Source organism: Chionomys nivalis, chromosome 1, assembly GCF_950005125.1.
Source record: "Chionomys nivalis chromosome 1, mChiNiv1.1, whole genome shotgun sequence".
Taxonomy (NCBI): Eukaryota; Metazoa; Chordata; class Mammalia; order Rodentia; family Cricetidae; genus Chionomys; species Chionomys nivalis.
In genome coordinates this window covers 166140288-166159360 of record NC_080086.1, presented here as the reverse complement: position 1 = coordinate 166159360, position 19073 = coordinate 166140288, and the positions used below count along the sequence as shown (strand labels likewise).

Here is a 19073-nt window from a genome sequence, read left to right as displayed (position 1 = left end):
AGAAGGAGCTCTAGATTCCAGCTCCACGGTGAGAATCAGCGAGGGTTTCCAGTCTTTCATCCTGGGCTTCAAGTTCAATGAAAGAAGTAAAATTTTTCTCTCTCTTTTCCCCCTACTTATATTTGCTTTTGTTGGATAATTTTGCAGTCTTTCTGCTTCTGAGGATGCTATATGTTAAAAACTGAACGTTCAGTGAGGGTGATCTTTCCACACGCAGGCAGGAGCCCAAGCACTGGAATGGGTAGTTACAGTCACACGCGAGTCCACGGGGCAGATTTCATCCCACACTTACCGCCTGCTTGCACCAAGAACAGCTGATAGCCACGATCTCTTTACTGTGGAAGGAGAACTTTTGCTGGAAGCCCTGAGACAGTAGGACAAGAGACAGAGAATTTAAAACCTCCTTCGTTGCAGCCCATACATGCCCTCCTGAGGTTCACCGAAGTAAAAGAGGCCAGAATTGTCACCCATTGCTATAGTAACCATCACTGCAAGTACCACACAGAACGACTCTCTCCACCTTCCGCCATGAAATCATTTTCTATTTCTGGGCCATCTGGAGCATGAGATAAAGTTTGTGGTGTGGAAGACCACACCACAAACTTCCCTAAGCTAGCCACACTAAGAGATTTTCCCTTAAGAAATATGTATGTATGAACATATAGTATATGTATACATACATAAATACCATAAACTGTATATATTATATCATAAATTACATATTTTTAACTAAAATAAAAAGCATTGCTTCACCTTGTCACATACCATTGAGACTCTGTTCAGCTTTAGTATCTGAGAACCCAGGAAAAGAGAAATTAAATAGCAAAGGCAGTGCCTAGATGTCAGGGTCTGGGAGACGCCTAAGCTTAGAATAGTAAGTTCAAAGGCTGTCCCCCTTCCCACAGGATGTTTGTTCTCAAAATAAGCAGCTTTACAGTTTCATTCTTAACCAGCAAGCAGTAACAAAGACAATGCAATTGTCAGAGAATGTCCTTAGACCAACAAGCAAACTGTCTCTCCCATCAGGAAAGGGAATCCCCCAAAGGAAGTACACAGTGACGCCCAGCGAGTCTTCTCCCCGATTCAGCCACTTCACTCTTCCTGTGAAGTCTCCCTGTCAAATATACAAGATTCAATCTTGCAGCAGACTTCCTGGCCTTCTGACTATTACATTCTTCCTGTCCCCTCTTCCAAGATGTTCCCTGAGCCTTAAGGATAGGGGGGTGGTGTTTCATCTGGGGCTGGGCACCCAACAGTGAATCGTTCTCTGCAGAGTGACTAGTTATAGCTTTCTGCAGTGGTTTTCACCTATTGAAAAAAGAAGTATGTTTGGTGGAGATCAGAGCTACACTTGACGGTGCATATAAGGATAAGTGTCTATACTGCAGTTAGGAATTACCCTGGGTTAGGAAATTGGCCATAGCAGGCTTTCCTAGGAGATTACTTATCTAACTAGACTCAGGTAATTGGTTAGGTTTTAGTACCTGGCATGATTTCCCTCATGTTCAATTGGCCTTAAGTCCAATTGACACGCCACTGTTGTGCCTTTATGGCAATCTCGCTGTGCTGACCATTGATCTGGTTCTTCGGTGTCACAGCTGAGCAGAACACTGGATGTTTTGCTCCTTTGGCAGACCCAGTAGCACCTTAGGATACTGCAAATGCTAATCCTCAGGGGGAGGGCTTGGGGTCAGATCCAGCTCAAGACCTCTTTGTCTTGCATCCAAAGTGCTCAGTGTCTTCAGCAATGGGGACTTAGCCTTCAACTTCTGGGAAGCAGCCGAGGACAATAGCAACAGCCTCTATTGTTTCAGGAGTCTTCTGGACTCCCACGACCAACAACTCTTAAGGAGGTTTCTCATGCCTGACACTAGGGAATTCGTTAGATTCTCTATGGCTCTTAGGTGAAGCATTATCATCTTAAATGGCATAATTTCATTTAAACTGTATGTATACATAGACTTATATGTGTTATATGTAAATTTAGATAAATATAAAATGATTCATTATGGCTTTCTCAAGCATCCTTAGTGTTATTGTGGTAGTTCCCCTTCCTTTCCTCTTCTTCCATATTGACCTTCTTTCCCCTCCCCTCCTACAGAGGTGATAAACGGGAGAAAGGGAGAAATTGGAAACATGACTTCTTAATTTGGAATTATGATAAGACTCTTTTGGCTTTGTAGTAACTTCTCCTTAACAATTAACGACAGCCAGAATATCTTTGTTTCCTGTTCAGGGAAGAGTTAACCACCCTTAGAGAGACTTGTATCCTTAGGAAAGGTGCTTGCAAAATTGGCACAGGCTTAGCCTCTGACATCTTACCCTTTGGGATACTTTGTTCAGTTCCCAGAACAATCTGAATGGCTCCTGGCCTAATACTGCTCATGCTGAACCCCTGCTTTCCTTCTGGGAGTATAGCATTCTGTTCTGTGTTATGCAAAAGATACTTAGGCAAACAAGACTCAGTGAAATTCCTGGGCGAGGAGTGTTAATGAGATAGATAAATAATATTTATATGTGTTTTGCAGCTCACTACTGGAAGAACTTAGCACAGTTTACAGGACTCGAAGTGGAAGCTGATGGTATTTGGTTACTTCCAGGCTCACCCTGTGTTTCCGTTTTGCTGACCTTGCTTTGTGTCTCTGTGTTACAATAAACCACAGACAGGATTCTACATGCTGCCCCCTGCAAGCCCTCTTGTGACGCATTCACCTTGGGTGAACTCCAGGACCCCTGGCACAGCCTCTCCAGCTATGTCTTGCTAAACCTCATTCTGTTAACAGCAGGGGCCTTTCCCCAACACAATATTGCTTCTGGGTCACAGATTAAGTGAAATATAGGGTCAGCTTTGACATCCATATGCCCACAGCAATCATGAGCCACCTCCAGTGACAAAGTGTCAAAGCCACCTGACAGGAATGTCACTGAGAGGACTTAAAATCTATTGGGCTAGAGGACGAGGTGTGCAAGACTTTTCAAAAATGATACCAAGCTGCTCAATATGTCCGAAAGAGGCTCAAAGGGCTTAGCGTTGGAGACACTTGAAAAGTTCATCCAAGTCAATTTTGAGGGAGCAATGAAAGGGAGAGATGACACATTCCTCCAGGGCTAGAGCAAAAACCGTGACACTGTCTGACCAAAGGAGCAAGTGTCTAAGAGAAAGTCTGAAGGAGCTGGTATGGGACAGAGCCCACAAATCTCTCAGGCACTGGTCCTCAAGTCCATCCAGGCCTCCATGTGTGTCCCCTGCCCACTGCACATGTGACACTGTGCTCATGTTATGTCTCGTCTCTTTATCAGCAGTAGTCCTACCCCCTTATTCTTTACGGTCACAAGGTAAGCTGGTATCCTTTCCGTGTGTCTCCTGATCAAAGGCTTCAATGACACCTCTTCATTGATGAATCAATCATTCATCCAAGCATTTAGTACCAATCACAGTCCTCCCAATCAGTTTTGGATTCCCTCTCTCTCTCTCTGTCTCTCTCTCTGTCTGTCTCTCTCTCTGTCTGTCTCTCTCTCTGTCTCTCTCTCTGTCTGTCTCTCTCTCTGTCTCTCTCTCTGTCTGTCTCTCTCTGTGTGTCTCTCTGTGTGTGTGTGTGTGCGCGCGCGCGCACTTGCATGTGTTCTGGCACACACACGTGTAAGTGCATGCACATCTGGAAGCCAGAGGTTAACAATCTTCCTCAGTCACTCCCCACTCTATTTTCTGGAGCAGGATCTCTCGCTCAACCTGGCACTGGTGTAGCTGGCGAGCTTGACCTAGGAATCATTTCCCTCTGCTTCCCAAGAGCTGGAGTTACAAGCAGTCGAATTCACCCAGTTTTTATGTGGATGCTGGGGCGGGGAGGGTCAAAACTCTGGTTCTCACAGTTGCATGGCAAACACTTTATCATCTTAACCATTTCCCAGATCAATGCTTTGACATCAATATTTTATCCTTACTATAAACTCATGTCTACCCAGTAAGATGGGTCTTGTAAGGTCTTACAGGAAGTCTTGTTCTTTAAAATGCGCGTGTCTGGGCCTCTGGCTTACCCTCTTTGTTTATTCTTAACCAAACACCTAGAAAGCTGTCATCATTCTCTACATTTCAAATCCACAGCAAAACCTAAAACGTCCTCCAATATTATTTCAGTGTGCACGATCTCTCCACTGGCTATGTTGCCTGGACCTCACCCCTGCCACTGTTTGGCTGCCCTAACTTACTGGTGGTTTGATATGCTCGTCCATCTTCATTACAAGCATAAGGTCCTGAAATAAATCACTTCATAGTTCTTGGGAACTTAGAATAATTCTTAAAGTATCACTGTGCACATATTGTATTATTAACTAAATGAGAACGTGGCTGCTACCAATGTCTTAACTCAGTTACAAACATCGTACTATACAAACTTTAAACATCTTTTCCAAGCTATCTGAAACTGTACCTCCTCACAGTACCCTTAGTCGAGCAGGTAGCCAGCCACTCTAGACACTGCAAACACACTAGATTTCTAAGCCTCACTCAGAAATGCTCAGTATTATAATGTTATGTGTGAGCTATCAATAGGGTATAAGGTGCAACATGATAGCAATGCCATCCTCAAAGAGAGGTCTACTAAATGCTATGACCCGGGTACCAGCCCCTCAACTCATACAGTTGTACATCAAACAGAAGCAGAGGCATGGGAAAGCCGAGAACAGTTCTTGGATCTTCTTATCATCTAGGTGAGTTTAGGCAAATCATGGACTTCTAACTTCTCTCTGAGTTCCAAAATGGGATCAATTCAAAATCTTCTCCAATTCCAGATGGGGATAAGCATCTAATGAGATAATGTAATGCTGTAATATCACATACACACATATGTGGGGATGTCTGTGTATATATACTAAAGTTCTTTTTATGGATGAATTCATCATCAGGGACCTCTTCTCTCTAAGGTAACTGCGTGCTACTCTGTTCACTGATACAGCTTGTGTGCACTCAGTTGCATCCTCCATTGTATTCCATATTAGTCTTCCAGATTCAAGTAGAAAACAGTCTATTGGGGTGCTGACAGCCAGACTGATACCCAAAACAAACAATGCCCATCACAACTAGGGCACTAAGCATAACTAAGCAAAGAACTGTGGTGGGTCCCTGGGGATTGAGCCTCCAGGTAAGCAGCTTGGGGCTTTAGACTATATCAGCAGAGTCACCGAGACCATGGCTTCAGAGTTCTTATCTACTTCATGGACATAAACAGGGCTTGTTCATAAGCTTTTGAGGACCAAGTTTCCTGAGAACTGCCATGGGGAGATTTTGGTCAGTCTCTTAAGCATAATAAAAAGAACCAGATCCTAATCCCTCAGGCTTAATTCTGGTCCAGATTTTCTATTATGGTACAGGCAGATGCCCTGACTGAATTTCAAATGACTCTGTGGTTTTTCAGGGAAATTTTGCTCAGCCCTATGAAAGAAGAAAGGAAGGACAAGAAGCCAGATGCTTTGGATCCAACTGACTCCAGACTAAAAATATCAACCAAGTGACTCTGGTGGTTCTCTGGAGATTTTTCCCCCAATCAAACTGAGACTTTAGAATAATGTTTAAATAAGATTTATTCTGAGTGGCTTCAAACCCTGTTGCCTCTCCCTTCTTCCATCGAGGGCATGTAAGAAATGGCATTCAGCTGTCTGGCTTTGACTGAAACCAGAGGAGATGGCTTTACATGGAATGGATTGAAATTATTTTATTGGTTTTGTATCTAATTGAGGTGTGAGGTGGAAGAATCTCTTGGTTAGAGGCCAATCCTTCCTCGATTTGATCCAACACAAGAGCAGATATTCTACATGTCTCCAAAACTTAAAATGGCAACAACAAAGTAAGTCTCTCCAATGTCGACCAACATGTCCAAGGCTCATAAAGTGATAAAAAGTCCAAATCCAAGGGAATTATAAAATAAGACTCAATTGATTTGCCTCTATTATTATTTGTCTTTGAAAAAGAACTCTAAGTAGTTTTATTCAAATATTTCCTAAGTCTTGAAATATACATACTCATACATTTTGCACTTAGATCTATGAAATACTTATTACAAATAAGGTACAAAGCTCACAATGCCTTGCAAAGAAAGGCTGAGATTTGACAGTTCAGCTGCTATACTACTCTTTTAACTGTATCATCTCATAGGGTGAGATTTGGGACTCGCTGATGGAAAAGAGAAACTTTTCCATTTAAACAAGACTTAGCAGCGTTAGTTCTTTCAACAGAACCTCTTCTAACCAGCTATATCTGGTCAGTGACCAAGAGCTTCCAGTGAATGAGGTGTAGATTCACAACAACCTAACTGAAAGTAAACTGACCTAACTGACCAGGAAACTGCTGTTTAGAATGATCTCATCCAAAGAAAGGTTTCGCCCCTAACTTGGCAAAGCCACCGGAACCAGCCCCTTTCCTAATATTTACAAGCCACTGACATTTTCCTCCTCAATGAACCATCCAGTCTAGCTCTTCACTGACATTTGTGAACCCTTGGAAATGAGGCCAGTGTGATGATAATATGTGTTTTCCTTGGTTGGGTGGTATAGTGTAAAATATGTTAGCAACAATTTCCTTTTTTGTAAGACTGAAGTTCATTTTTTGTAGAGAGTTCAATTTATCTGAACTTTCTTCATTTCTTATACTGATGTCTATCTTGAGCAAAAAAAATTGTTGCAAATATTTAAGATTTTCAAAGTAGAAATAAGTACATTCATCTGAATTGGATCAGAAGGAACAGTGAGGAACCTTACAAATTGAATCAAAGTCAGTGGTGTCTTCATAACACCTGCGGTTGCTTTAAACTAGCTGACTGAAGGTTACATTGTAAGAATCATCTTTGAGAAGTTCAGACTCTGGACTACTGGGTTGAATGGTAGCATTAACTAAAGGCTCTGCATAGTTTAGGTTGAGCTTATTGCCCAAAGCACATTCTCATTCTGGGGCTGTGCTGAGTCACAGCCACACCTGCAGACGAACACACATCCCTCCCTCAGCGGCATCTCAAGCTATCTTTTTCCAACATCACTTGCAACTGGCATATACAATCAGAGCTGGTCAATGATATTCTCTGATAATTTCTGTTTCTCCTTTCCCTATTCCATTCATTTGTCTAAAGATCCTTGCTACAAGCAGAAGATCATAAATCGAGTATCCTGGAAGAGAAGGAAGTGTAAAGGAAACATGTAAGGAATAGAATTCTCAGTACAATTTAACATTCCTCCTCTATATATGGCCATCTATATAGAGAAAGCGTTGATTCCAGGATTCACTGATCATGCTCCATGACATTACAGAAGGGCACAGCTCATCCCAAGATCTTAAAACTTGGGCAGAAACCTGTAAGAATGGCTACCAGTTTGTATTTAACATTATACAGAGATGTTTTTATATAGTTATCATATTTATATTTAATCTTTCATAGCCATTCTAATTTGAGGACAAAAAGTGTGTCTGTAAATGTGTTTTTGTATACATGTGGTTTGTGTGTGTGTGTGTATACATATATATATGCATGTGTGTTCACATGTGTGTGACTGTACTAAACTGTGCCCTCCTCTATTGCTCTCTGCCTTATTTCCTCGAGCCAGGATTTCCCACTGAACCAGAAGAACACTATTTGGTTGTTGTTATTTTGTTGTGTCCCTCCTCCCCCACCATGATGGTTTACCAGAAAGCTCCAGATGCCATCGTGTCGCTGCCTAAGCTCCAGTGTGGGAGTAACGGTGCATGAGTTCACACTCAGCTCTTTATATGGGTGGGGGGATCTGCCCTTACAGCCTCCCGCGTGTGCAGCAAGGTCTCTTAGCCACTAAGCCTCACCCCAGTCCATGACAGAAACATGTTCTACAGCGGAGCACTCGGTTCAATAGAGACCACACTGTATAAGCCTACAAATGCTGGGCTTATCCTAGAATTCCCAGGAGGCTTGCTAAGCATTTTCCCATCAGTACAACTGGCTACAGTTATGGTGATGCTCCTCCAAGGAAACTTACTTCTACCTCTGATTGACCCATAAGGGATACCTTGACCAGTAAAAATATCATCCTACCTTGGTAATATTTTTTTAGGCTAAAACAGTTTAAATTTTAAGCCGTAGGGTAAGATCAATGCTAACACAGTTACAAATGAAGCAACAGGACAGCTTGAACAGAATCATGGAACTGAGAAGCATGCCATCTGTATGGTTGTGCAAGAAATAACTGGTTGTACTCTGCCCTTAACTGCCAGGTTGAGAAAAATATGCTTCCACTAGTAGAACTAACTACAATTTATTTTTGTGTGAACCTTAAGTGGTTTATATATGTTTGTTATATAATACATTATAGATTTATTATAATTATAATAATATCCTATAATATGCAATACATATAATATATTATTTATAAGCATATTACACAACATATTACATAATAACATATTTATTGTAATAATATATGTAATATATTATACTTACATATATATAATTAAAGATAATTTTGATATAATTCAAGAGAAAGAGACTTTTAGAATTCTCTTCAATTAGTGCGACCCTGTCCCTCCTGGCTTAACAGGTTGTGTTGAGGGTACTGGGAGGCATAAAACGCCTGAGATCTAATGAAAGTTTTGACTTTGTTTGGGGACTGTACTATATAAACTGTATATACAGAAGTATATACTGTATGTACCTCTTGTAGAAGGTATCTAAAGTTATCTTAGAGGTTGTACCTCCAAAGTCCTGGCGACACATCTCACTAATGCATATATGCAGGAGAGTGAGAGAACCTGAGTCTGGAGGGTGCAAGATAAACAGGGGCGGAATGCAAAGGTGCATAGAGCCTGTCTGGGTGGGAACGGTCTTCTATAACACGATGCATTAATTGTGACTGTAACAAGTTAATGCCCTAGTTATACTATACATATTAGACATGATTGTTGAACCAATAACAGATGAATTATCAGGAGCCACAGAAGACAATTCTAACACTAAAACCAGAAGGAGACCGTGAGCAACGATGTGATCCATGCTGTGTGCAATAGAGATGGCTGAGTTACAGTGACAGAGGCAGAGGCAATTGCAATTTCACAGAATCTGGTATGCTAGGGAGCTGCACCGGGTACAAAAGGGAAGTCCAGTTGACTAGGGTCTCTAAGAGGTCCGCAGGACACAGCATCGACCAAAGCTGTAATATTTGCATTACTGAGAAAGTCGCTGTCGTGTCAAGAGAACCCCAAACAGACCTCCTTTGAAGCCTCATCCTGATGGGACGAAGTGCCTCACAGAGTGAGCAGTGTGATAGGAATTGGCATTTAGAAGAACAACAGCACTCAGCCACCAAAACACAGTGATGTGCTTTTGTGAACTGATGATGCAAAGGAGTGTGGCCTGGAGAGAACACATAACTAGTTAATATGCCCAACATGCACAGAAGCTACAAGACTTCCCATAAAAGTCTAAGTCAACAGAATCAAAGAAAGCATGGATAAAGGATCACAACAACCGGGAGAAGGCAAATAGTACAATAAAGAGTCACAGCCCTTTGCTCTGTTCCTTAACAAATGTCAAAGATAGAACCTATGGACTGAAGGTGTGGGTAGGATCCCTAGGGCCGCAGCAAGGCCCATAGTAACAGTTCACTGTTTCTCACTAAGAGAGCTTGGGGCCGTAATGTAGGTAGCTGAGAAATGAGGAGAGAAATATTCAAATAATTTGAGGGAAATTGGGTAAGTGTTCAAGTTAATGCATCCATCCTCATAGTGAGGCAACATCACTGTTTTCTCATGTAGACAGGGGAGGAAGGGAGGAAAAGAAAGAGGAGAAGAAGAGAGAGGGGCAGGGGTAGTAGCAGGAAAAGGAAAAGAGAAGAAAAGAAAAAGAGCAGAGGGGAGAAGAGACAGGGGAATGGAAGGGAGGGGGAGAAGGTGGAAAAGGAGGTCCATCTTCCCCAGTTCTGCCTGACATCTGATAATGGGTAGCCCCAGGGCTGTTCCTGAGCCCCCTGTGAAAGGACTAGTGGAGCAACAACAGCCCAGTGGGCCTCATGAAGCCCTCCCAGCCACAAATAAATCAAAAGTAATGTATTCTCAAAGCACTGGGGTTAGATGGCTTCAACTTGAATTATGACAACAGTATTGTTTTTCACGTTTACTTATTTTCTTCTGTGTGTTTGTGTGAGACTTGTGTGTGTGTGCATGCATGTGTGTGTGTGTGTGTGTGTAGAGGCAGAGGCGTGCACCCCTACACATACCCACTCCATTTACCAGTTTTGCTACAGAAAAACAAGATGCTACTGAAGAAAAATACTGAACTATCAGGAACTGACCCAGCGGGCTGTGATTATAGCTACCAAGTTCACGATCTTTCGGCATTTAGTATATGACATATGGCTGTTGATTTGTCAGATAAATTCTTTTCCATTCTTCTCTGAAAAGAAAGTTAAAAAACCATTTGCACTCACATGTTTTTCTATGCACTCATAATGTTTTCCTAGGCTTGTAGCTCCCTTGGCTGTCACGCACGTGCAGCACAGGTACCTGAACCAAAGGACACTGCCCATCACCTGCTCTGTAGTATCAGAGACATCGTGTTAAAGTGAGCGAACAGGAAATGTTAGGTCCACTGAAAGTCTTAGAAAGCGAGAGAAGACAGGCAGACAAGCCCTACAGACAGTCACAAAAGCTCATGCTAACACAGCCTAAGGAGGTTCAAGGATCCAAGGCATGCTAAAATAGTCTCTCCACTACAAAGAGCACTTTTGTCACTTCTTTGGTTTCTAGAGAGAGTTGCTTCCCACTCAAGAATACTTCATGATCCGCTTAGTGGAGGGTATTAGATGCTCCTCGCTTACCGTGGAATCCAAAACAGGAAAGCGTTTTCCCACAAGTCCTCTCTGAAATAACAGTAGCCCTCCCACTCCAGGTGCTTAGAGGGACAGGGAAGGAGAAGTGATCCTCTTGACATAAGAAAAATTACAATACAGACTCTAGGGCTCCAAAACAAGCATATGCCCTCTGCAGGAAAGGATGGCACACCTTGCAAAAGCAGCTAGTATTGTGTTGCTATGCTCTGGCGCAGGACTACCTGGTCAGAGGTCACCGCTGTCATGAGCTGGGTTGTATCATAAAGACTGTGTTAACTGAAACTACCTGGACTCTGGCATAAGCAGGACTAAGAATTCACTAAGACATGTCTCAGAAGTCCTGTATCATCTTTTATTATAGGTCTTTCCGTGTGTGTGTGTGTGTGTGTGTCTGTGTGTGTACATGCACATGTATAAATATGTAGAAGACTGTGCTGTCCATCTGGAGGAGAGAGCCTCTGAGTTTGGGACATGGGCGGGTCAACTTGGTGTGTAAGTGCAGGACAAAAGTGGATTATGTCTGCCCAAGATTTGCTCAGAGTCATTCAGAGACACAGGTAAGAAGAACTCTTCATTGTGGGCATAAATTCAGGTGGAACAATTGGCTGTTACCATTGTCAAAAAAGATCGTGGCTTGACACTAAGATATATTAGGGCATACAGTGATATTGAATGACTTGGCTAGTTGGTCAGGTTCTTAGAAAAAAGCAAGAGGTCTGGAGAAGAGTATTGTGGATGAACATGAGAGTAAAACCATGAAGATCATTGTCTGGTATGTTAATGCTCACCAGAGAGAACTCCCCCTGTAAGAACTGAAAATGCAGATATAACTGTTAGTGTTACAGTCTGCTATTCCTGGCACCATTTGTTTCTGATGTAGCAGCGAGAGATGTTTAGTCCAACATTGTGGGCTTCCTCTCACAAAAATGAGCTAGCTAACGTCATTGCTGAATGTCACCTGCCAGTGAGAGACATCAAATCTTGAGTACCCACTGTGGCGTCATCTCTCAAACTGAACAGTCAGTTCCTTAATAGGTCAACAATGACACTGAGGTCTTTGCTAGCAGGGCAGCAGTTCATCTTGACCGGAATCAACACCCCTCCAGCGTCAGGCACACCTGTGCAAGACTGTCACAGCACGGTACCCGTTCAGAGTGAGAATGTGACCATGAGCTGGTCCTGACATGTTACACCCAAGCCATAAGTACCTCAAATGACAGAGACGTAGTGGGCTTTTTAAAACTAAACGTAACAGAGGTTGAGCTTTGAAAGGACATTCTACAAGCGCAATGCTCACAAAATCCCAGCCTCTGCACGGAGCTGTGCCTCTTGCAGAAACGAAGAAGAGGCAGCAGCGCTGCCCTGCAGACACCTATTCCCATTGTCCCACTTGGGAAATCTGTCATTCTCATGCTCCTAACCTGGGTTCTAAGAATCTGAGGTCACGTAGAGAATATCTCCACCATGGGACATAACTGGAAGAGCTCAAACCTTGAATTAGCAGTGCCCTAATTTATTCAGGATCAAGGGGCCAGAAGGCACAGAGAGGAATCACCACATGGTGGAGAGTAATTGAACTTCCTTCTTGGGAGGAACGCAATTGTTATTTAACAATGGAGTCCTGAAGACTACACCTGGTACCCGGGGAGTCCCGTGTAACACAGAACATATTCATGATAAACAAAAAATGACAGAAGGCAAAACCCAGGGTCAAACCACCCAAGGGAAGGGGCCCTGTTTCCCAGGCACACACCAGGGATGCCATCTATACTAGAAGGGCTAGTTAAGAGTGGGGTACAGCTACAGCGGCTTCTTCACCAGCACTGGACTAGTCCATATTAATTAATTAATATTAATTAATTGCTGCCTTACTGCAGTTGCCTCTAGCCAGCAGAAACTGATGCATAATTCGGAATCACTAAATCTACATCCTGGACTTTTACCAGAGTAATTGACCAATATTTCCTGGACAACATCCTAACCCACTTGGACATACATTTAGACTCATCTAAATCGTTTTAAAAAAATCCGGGTACGTGTTTGAAGTTGTTTTCCCCGAAGCTCCATTTACAAAAAGCACATGGACTCCTGCTTCTCAGTTAGCTACTAGGTGCACATGTCTCTGTCAGGATAGGAAAATAAAGGAATAGCTTTACTACTGTAGAGACTGGTTTAAAAATACATGAGGGAAGTTCCCCTCAACAAGTTAACTTATCTCATATATGATTTCTTATCATAGTTCATAATACTCTTTCCTTTTTTAGTACTGGGATAAAACCCAGGTCTTCACATATGCTAAGCAAGCCCCAATTCATTGAGTTCCAACACATGTTGGGTTTTTTTCTAGGTTTTATATCTTTTTATTTCACGTGTAAGAGTGTTTGCCTGCGTGCACGCACATGCACCATGTTTGTGCCTGCTGACCCCAGGGGTAGAAGATGCTGGCTCCCTGAACCTGAGTTCCCGGGTGGTTGTGAGCTGCTCTATAGGCAGCAGGAACTGAATCTGTGCTCTCTGCAAGAGCAGCAAGTGCTCTTAGCCCCTGAACCACATTTCCAGCCCCACATTGCTCTCTTTTGTAATTGAAGGAGGCTTTTTATGACATCACTGTGGGAAGTGTCTGAGGCCCCTGAAGCGCTACACCAAGGCGGGGCGAGAAGTACACTTTACCTCAGAAAGTGGACCAAGAAAAGTGGTGTGATGTTTTGGGGACCCTTTCCTCCTACTGGGTTGCCTCTTCTAGCCTTAATAGAAGAGGGGGTTCCTAGTCTGAGTGCAGCTTGATATATCCTGGCTGACCGGTTCTCATGGGAGGTCTGTCTTTTTCTGAAGAGAAAGAGGAGTGGATGTAGAGTGGGGGGAGTTGGGAGGGTCTGGGAGAAGAGGAGGGAGGGAGGAGGAAATGTGATCAGGCTGGGAAAAAAACCAATTATTAGCTAATTAATTGGTTAATTAGAACAATTTCTATTTTTAAAGAAATTATTCTAAAACATCTGCAAAATAAAATTAAACTAAATTTTAAAAAAAAGTAAAAGAGAGAAAAGTGACTTGAGCATCAAAGACCATAGCCCTGTCTTTCACAGATGGGTTCCTAAAGAAAGCCGACACACAGTGAACAGTGGCTGGGAAAGCTGCTGTACTTCTGCTCTGCTGGCCTGCCAAGCCAGCAGAGCATCCCAGGGTGTTGCAGGAATGTGCACAGTCCAGCCGGAAAAGGTCAACTTGGTGGTATCAGAACCTCTGGTTCATTCTGCACGGAGCTGTGCCAGCAGCATATTCATAGCCTCCAAAAGCTTTCTCCGAGCTGCTTTATTTTCAGAAGTAAGAAAGCTTACATAAAGGCTGGGGGCGGAGCTTAGTGGTACAATAGTCACCTAGACATCCTGAAACCCCAGGTTCAATTCCAATCACCACAAAAAGCAAGGAAGAAAAACAAGAAGAGTGAGAAAGAGGGAGGAAGTAAGTTGGTTTACATAAGATCAACCCTCTTAGCAAAATACCATGTAGCCAACACAACATTGCTGACTCTAGGCACCATACCACACAGTAGATATAGGACCTACGGGTTTTACATGACTGAAACTTTGTACCCTTTGACTACGACATCCAGCTCCTCCTCCCTGCATGAGCCCAAATGAGATTACACTAAGTGAAATAACCAGATGACAAGGAGGACGCCATGAAACCACCTCTGTGTTGCACCTAATGCAGGGAAGAGTGAAACTGATGAGTCTCCATCATCACTTGCTCTCAGCTACAGATAGGAGAAGAGCCAGGCTTCTCGCAGTTCTCCTGGCAGGGGCCCCGTGGAGAGCTCAGACAGCTTTTATGCCCTTGTGCCTCCTCATGACCTTTCACAGACTCACCCACGCACTTCCTTCCACTCCTCATCCCAAATCCAGCAGAGCGTGTGGAAAATTGATTCTGGCGCACACTCATTTCCAGGTCACTGTTGAATGGGTCTTCCATTTGTTTAATGGGATATCCCCTCAATGTTCCAGGAGAACACTTGCCCTTATTTCTCAGCCTAGAATCCCTTTCATTGTACTATCCACAGAATATTTTCAATTTCCTTCTCATTTACCTATTACAAAAGCTAGTATGTGTACTTGAAGTGTATATTTTACATACTACTCCCTAGATTCATCTTAAATTAGTTTTTTTTAACAATATCCATTATAATCAAAGAGTATTTTTCACATTTTCCTATTATAGATACCTAACTATCTGAAATGCATACATGTGAAAGTATGTCTTCCATGAACAAATAATTCACACTGATGTGTCCTGTCTAGTTAGGGAACTGAAAAGCACCAGAAATCCAGAGCCAAGTTGCAGAAACTATTATGGTATAAAAAACTGCTTTTACGATTTGATGTCTGGGGGCTGATAAGATGGCTCAGTGGGCCCAGTATCCAGCACCCACATGGGGGCTAACAGTGGTCTGTAACTCCAGTTCCAGGGAATATGACACCCTCTTCTGTGAGTAGGCGCTTCATGCATGTGGCGCACAGACAGATGCACAGACAAACCACCTATACACTTAAAATATAAATAATATTTTTAAATGCTATAAAGTGTGCTTAATACTTTGTAATTATTAAATATTTAAATATTGACTTAAAAATTTAAAAAGCAGCTATTTTGTTTTGCAATGTATTTTATGTTCTCGAATAAAGAGATGAAAGATGTGTTTTCAGACTGTGATGGACAAGCTTGTCTCTATAGTTACACTGGCCAGTGAGTAGGTTTAAAAGCCTGAAAGAATGGAGGGTCATTATAATCATTATTATATTTTTCCTCTGCCTTTTGACAGAACTTTAGACAACTAACTACCGAGTGTATTTGGGTTGAATGAACACAATGGATATGGTGAAGAATAATTAGTTACAGGCAGGCTAAGGCATGTATCCTGGCTTTAACCATAGATGGCAAACTCTGTAGCCCATAGAACAAAACTGGCGTTTATGGACTGGCCTTGGGCTCTACTTTGCATTGGATTTGGCCACTATTGACTGGAAACAAATGGGGATATGTACGCCCCTAGCTGGTTAGTGGTGTGCTCTTCATGGTCTCTGGTCTCCTTGGGTCCCCTGTCAGTGGGCATCGTAGTGATTATCATCTCTCATGGTTTCCCCACCACACCATTTTAAATATTTTCTTTATGTATCAAACCCTCATCAGACTGAATGACTTAAGTGTGAATGTCTCTTTTCTGACTTCGGTCTACCTCTTTGATAACAAGAACTATGAGCAACAATGTAAAACTGTGCACAATGGTTGCACACTTGGTAGACGGGGGTTCAGCTCCTGTTAAAGAATTATGCAATTTTGCACCAGAGGCTCTCTCATGAGATAGCCACTAACAGCCATACGTACAGAGCCAAATGCACATTCAAGCCTCAAGAGAACACTGCTCCAATTATTTATCTTATTGTTGAATTAAAAAGTAGACATTGAAACCATCAAGAAGTCACTAGCATTCCTTTAAAATCCCCAAAGTTTACAAACCACCAAAACCACACTCAAAGTTATATACACATAATGAAGTTTTCCTAAGTGAAGTGTTTATTTTTTATTTTTTAAGTGGCAAAATTACAGAGCACACCCTCCCTCTTCTGCTCCCCTCTGAGTGCTTTCCCTCTTTTCTGTCTCTCTCTCCCTGTCTCTATCTCTGGCTCCCTCTCTCTTTCTTTCTGTCTCTCCCTCTCCCTGTCTCTACCTCTGGTTCCCTCCCTCTCTCTATCTGCCTCTCTATCTTTCTATCTATCTATCCGTCTGTCTGTCTGACTATCTATCTACCTACCTATCTATCTACAACATGCATGCATGTGTGTGTGTACGTGTGTGTGTGTCCACCTGTGTATAAGGGAGAGGTTGAGTAGGGTTTAGAATCTAAGCAAGTGTAACAATTGACAACAGTACTAATAGAATTTACATAAAGACCTGGACTTGACATGACTTTGTAATCCCTTCCTCTGTAAACAGAAGCAGAGTCATTAACTTGCCTCCAATCTGAGACAGAAGCTGGGATCCAGCAGGGGTTATCTATCACCCAACAAGGAAACACATCACTAAAAGCATCCATCTCATAACTGCTTGAGTCTAAGACTTTAAAGACAACAGGACTATAAATGCAGGATACGAACACAAGAGCACTGTGTTTATGGGAACTTTGTGTGATGAGCCAGGACGTGTCCACTGACACCCGTGGTGTTCAGCAAACTCTAAGCACTTGTGGATGCTGCTGAAGAACCCGGGCCAGGGAAGGAGGCAAGGCCACAGCATCACAGGGTACAGAGAGTCCAGTAGCACTTCCACACTAGCTGACGAAGCCACCATAAAAGGAGGTTACAAAGACAGTGCAATATGGCTCCAGGGAATATTCCTCACAAAAGACATTGTATTTATGGGTTCTAATTTAATGAAATTATTCCAGCTCTATTATGGCCTGAACTGCTGAGTGGTGTGAGGTACAGAGTTCTCCAGGATGATGTTTTTCCAAAGAAGGGGAAGCATTCATGGGGGTGTCACCACAATCACTTCCTGGACTCCAAAACTAGCTCCTCTGCCCTCAGCCTCCTCTTCCACATCCTTTCCCTGATCTCTCAAATACATCACTTTCTGCAAAAGCAGAAGTCATCTGCTTCTAGTAGAACTCATGCTGAGTGCTACACTTTCATCCTCCTAGCAGACCAGGGCATCTGTAAAGTCAGTCTTGATGTACTGGGGAAATCTATGTCTCAAATAAGTCGAGGCAAGCACAATGGAAAATGCACAGCATTTTATGGAATTGGTCACACTGCCCACCATCCTTCCCCACCTCACTCTTCTGAGCATCCCTGAATCCTGAGGGGTGAACAGAAACACCGGAAAAGAAAACATCTTTTACCAGAGACTTGACAGTGTCTCAGGAAAGCAACACATTTCTACCCTCAGACCATGTGATGTTCTAGACAGTTCCGCACAACGACATGTAACATGATATATATGTCCCCACTTGTGTATCGGCTCAACTGCCCTCTTTGTCATTTTATTTTTTGATATTGCTGATCAAATAAAAAGGATGGGTCAGTAACCCTCATAAAGGACTTTAACAAAACAGGAAAACTTCCTTTTTCAACAGGTCCTTGCACCAATGTAGCCATCTCTCTGGAAGAAAAAAAATCATTTGCTTTTATTTAGATTGTCATTGATTGTAGAGACGTCTAGACAAACCAAAAGGGAGAAAGAAGGCCTACCAGGAATAAAAACGATACAGGGAACATCACATTTAGAGATGGGACCCATCTACCTTGGGAGCTTCCAAGGCCTGAGGAACCTGCTGCAGTGACCGTGGGTGGCTGGGCCCTTACCTTACCACACTGTTTACATTTTCCATCCTGCCGCCGCCTGTGGACCCAGTGATGACGCACAAAGTTCTGCAAGAAAATTAGGAGAAATGAATAAGTTTTAATCTGCAGCCCTTGGTGTTCACTGTTTGATGTTCTGGACTGTAGATTTCTAAAAGCTGCAGTTCAGACCCATAGAAGCACAAAAGCAAACATGTGTAGGTGGGACTCGTGCAACAATAAACATGAGCACACTCGGAATAAAGGAAGCTCCTTCTCTACTTGTGATAATCTTCCGCACTGTGCGTTCCACCAACCCCCTTCTCCAGCCTTGTCTTTCCAGGGCCAAGGACACAGCAGATGGCACTCACTGCACTTTCCCATGAGTAAAGCCCATGCAGATTTGTGAATGGGTGAAGGATCTGCAGTTGGGAGGTGGATGTGGCTCATAAAAGAAAAACCCAAAGAGTGGTGAGAATCTGAAGGGGAAGAAGCTGATGGGATAATCTCCAATTCAACTGAACGATGCACACACAGTAAAAGGGCGGGATGTGCCACACTATACTAAACCTTCTAGCTACAAGGAACCGAAAGGATTGTATCCTCAGGAACATTTCCTGATATGGGACATTGATTTGAGAAACTAGATAAAATGAAAGAAGAGAAATGTCAAAGAAAAGAGAAGCCGAAGACAAGAAGGTTGGCATATGGGTGACAATTGTTCATGTACAATTCTTAGTCACCTTGAACTAGACCAGCGTTCAAGGTTGATCCTTGTCATAGGCTGTAGGAAAGTCTTTCTTCCCAAGTGATGACCATCACTGGGGTAGACTCAAGCAACTCGGTCTCCTCTGGCTGTTAGAATGCATTGCAAGAGGGCGTGGCATCTACAGACTAAAGATGGAG

General features: G+C 42.8%; 1 protein-coding gene across 5 annotated transcripts in view; it reads right to left on the bottom strand.

Annotated features, from left to right (window-relative positions):
• The window catches only part of Dgki (diacylglycerol kinase iota), a 459452-nt gene that overhangs the window by 232875 nt on the left and 207504 nt on the right, over nucleotides 1–19073 (bottom strand). For all 5 annotated transcript variants that reach the window (XM_057763104.1, XM_057763127.1, XM_057763112.1 and 2 more), the window contains exons 6-7: nucleotides 18192–18257; nucleotides 293–364 (exon numbers count right to left, since the gene is read on the bottom strand). In XM_057763104.1, coding sequence (XP_057619087.1) covers nucleotides 293–364; nucleotides 18192–18257 — 138 coding nt within the window. The remainder of the gene's footprint in view (nucleotides 1–292; nucleotides 365–18191; nucleotides 18258–19073) is intronic.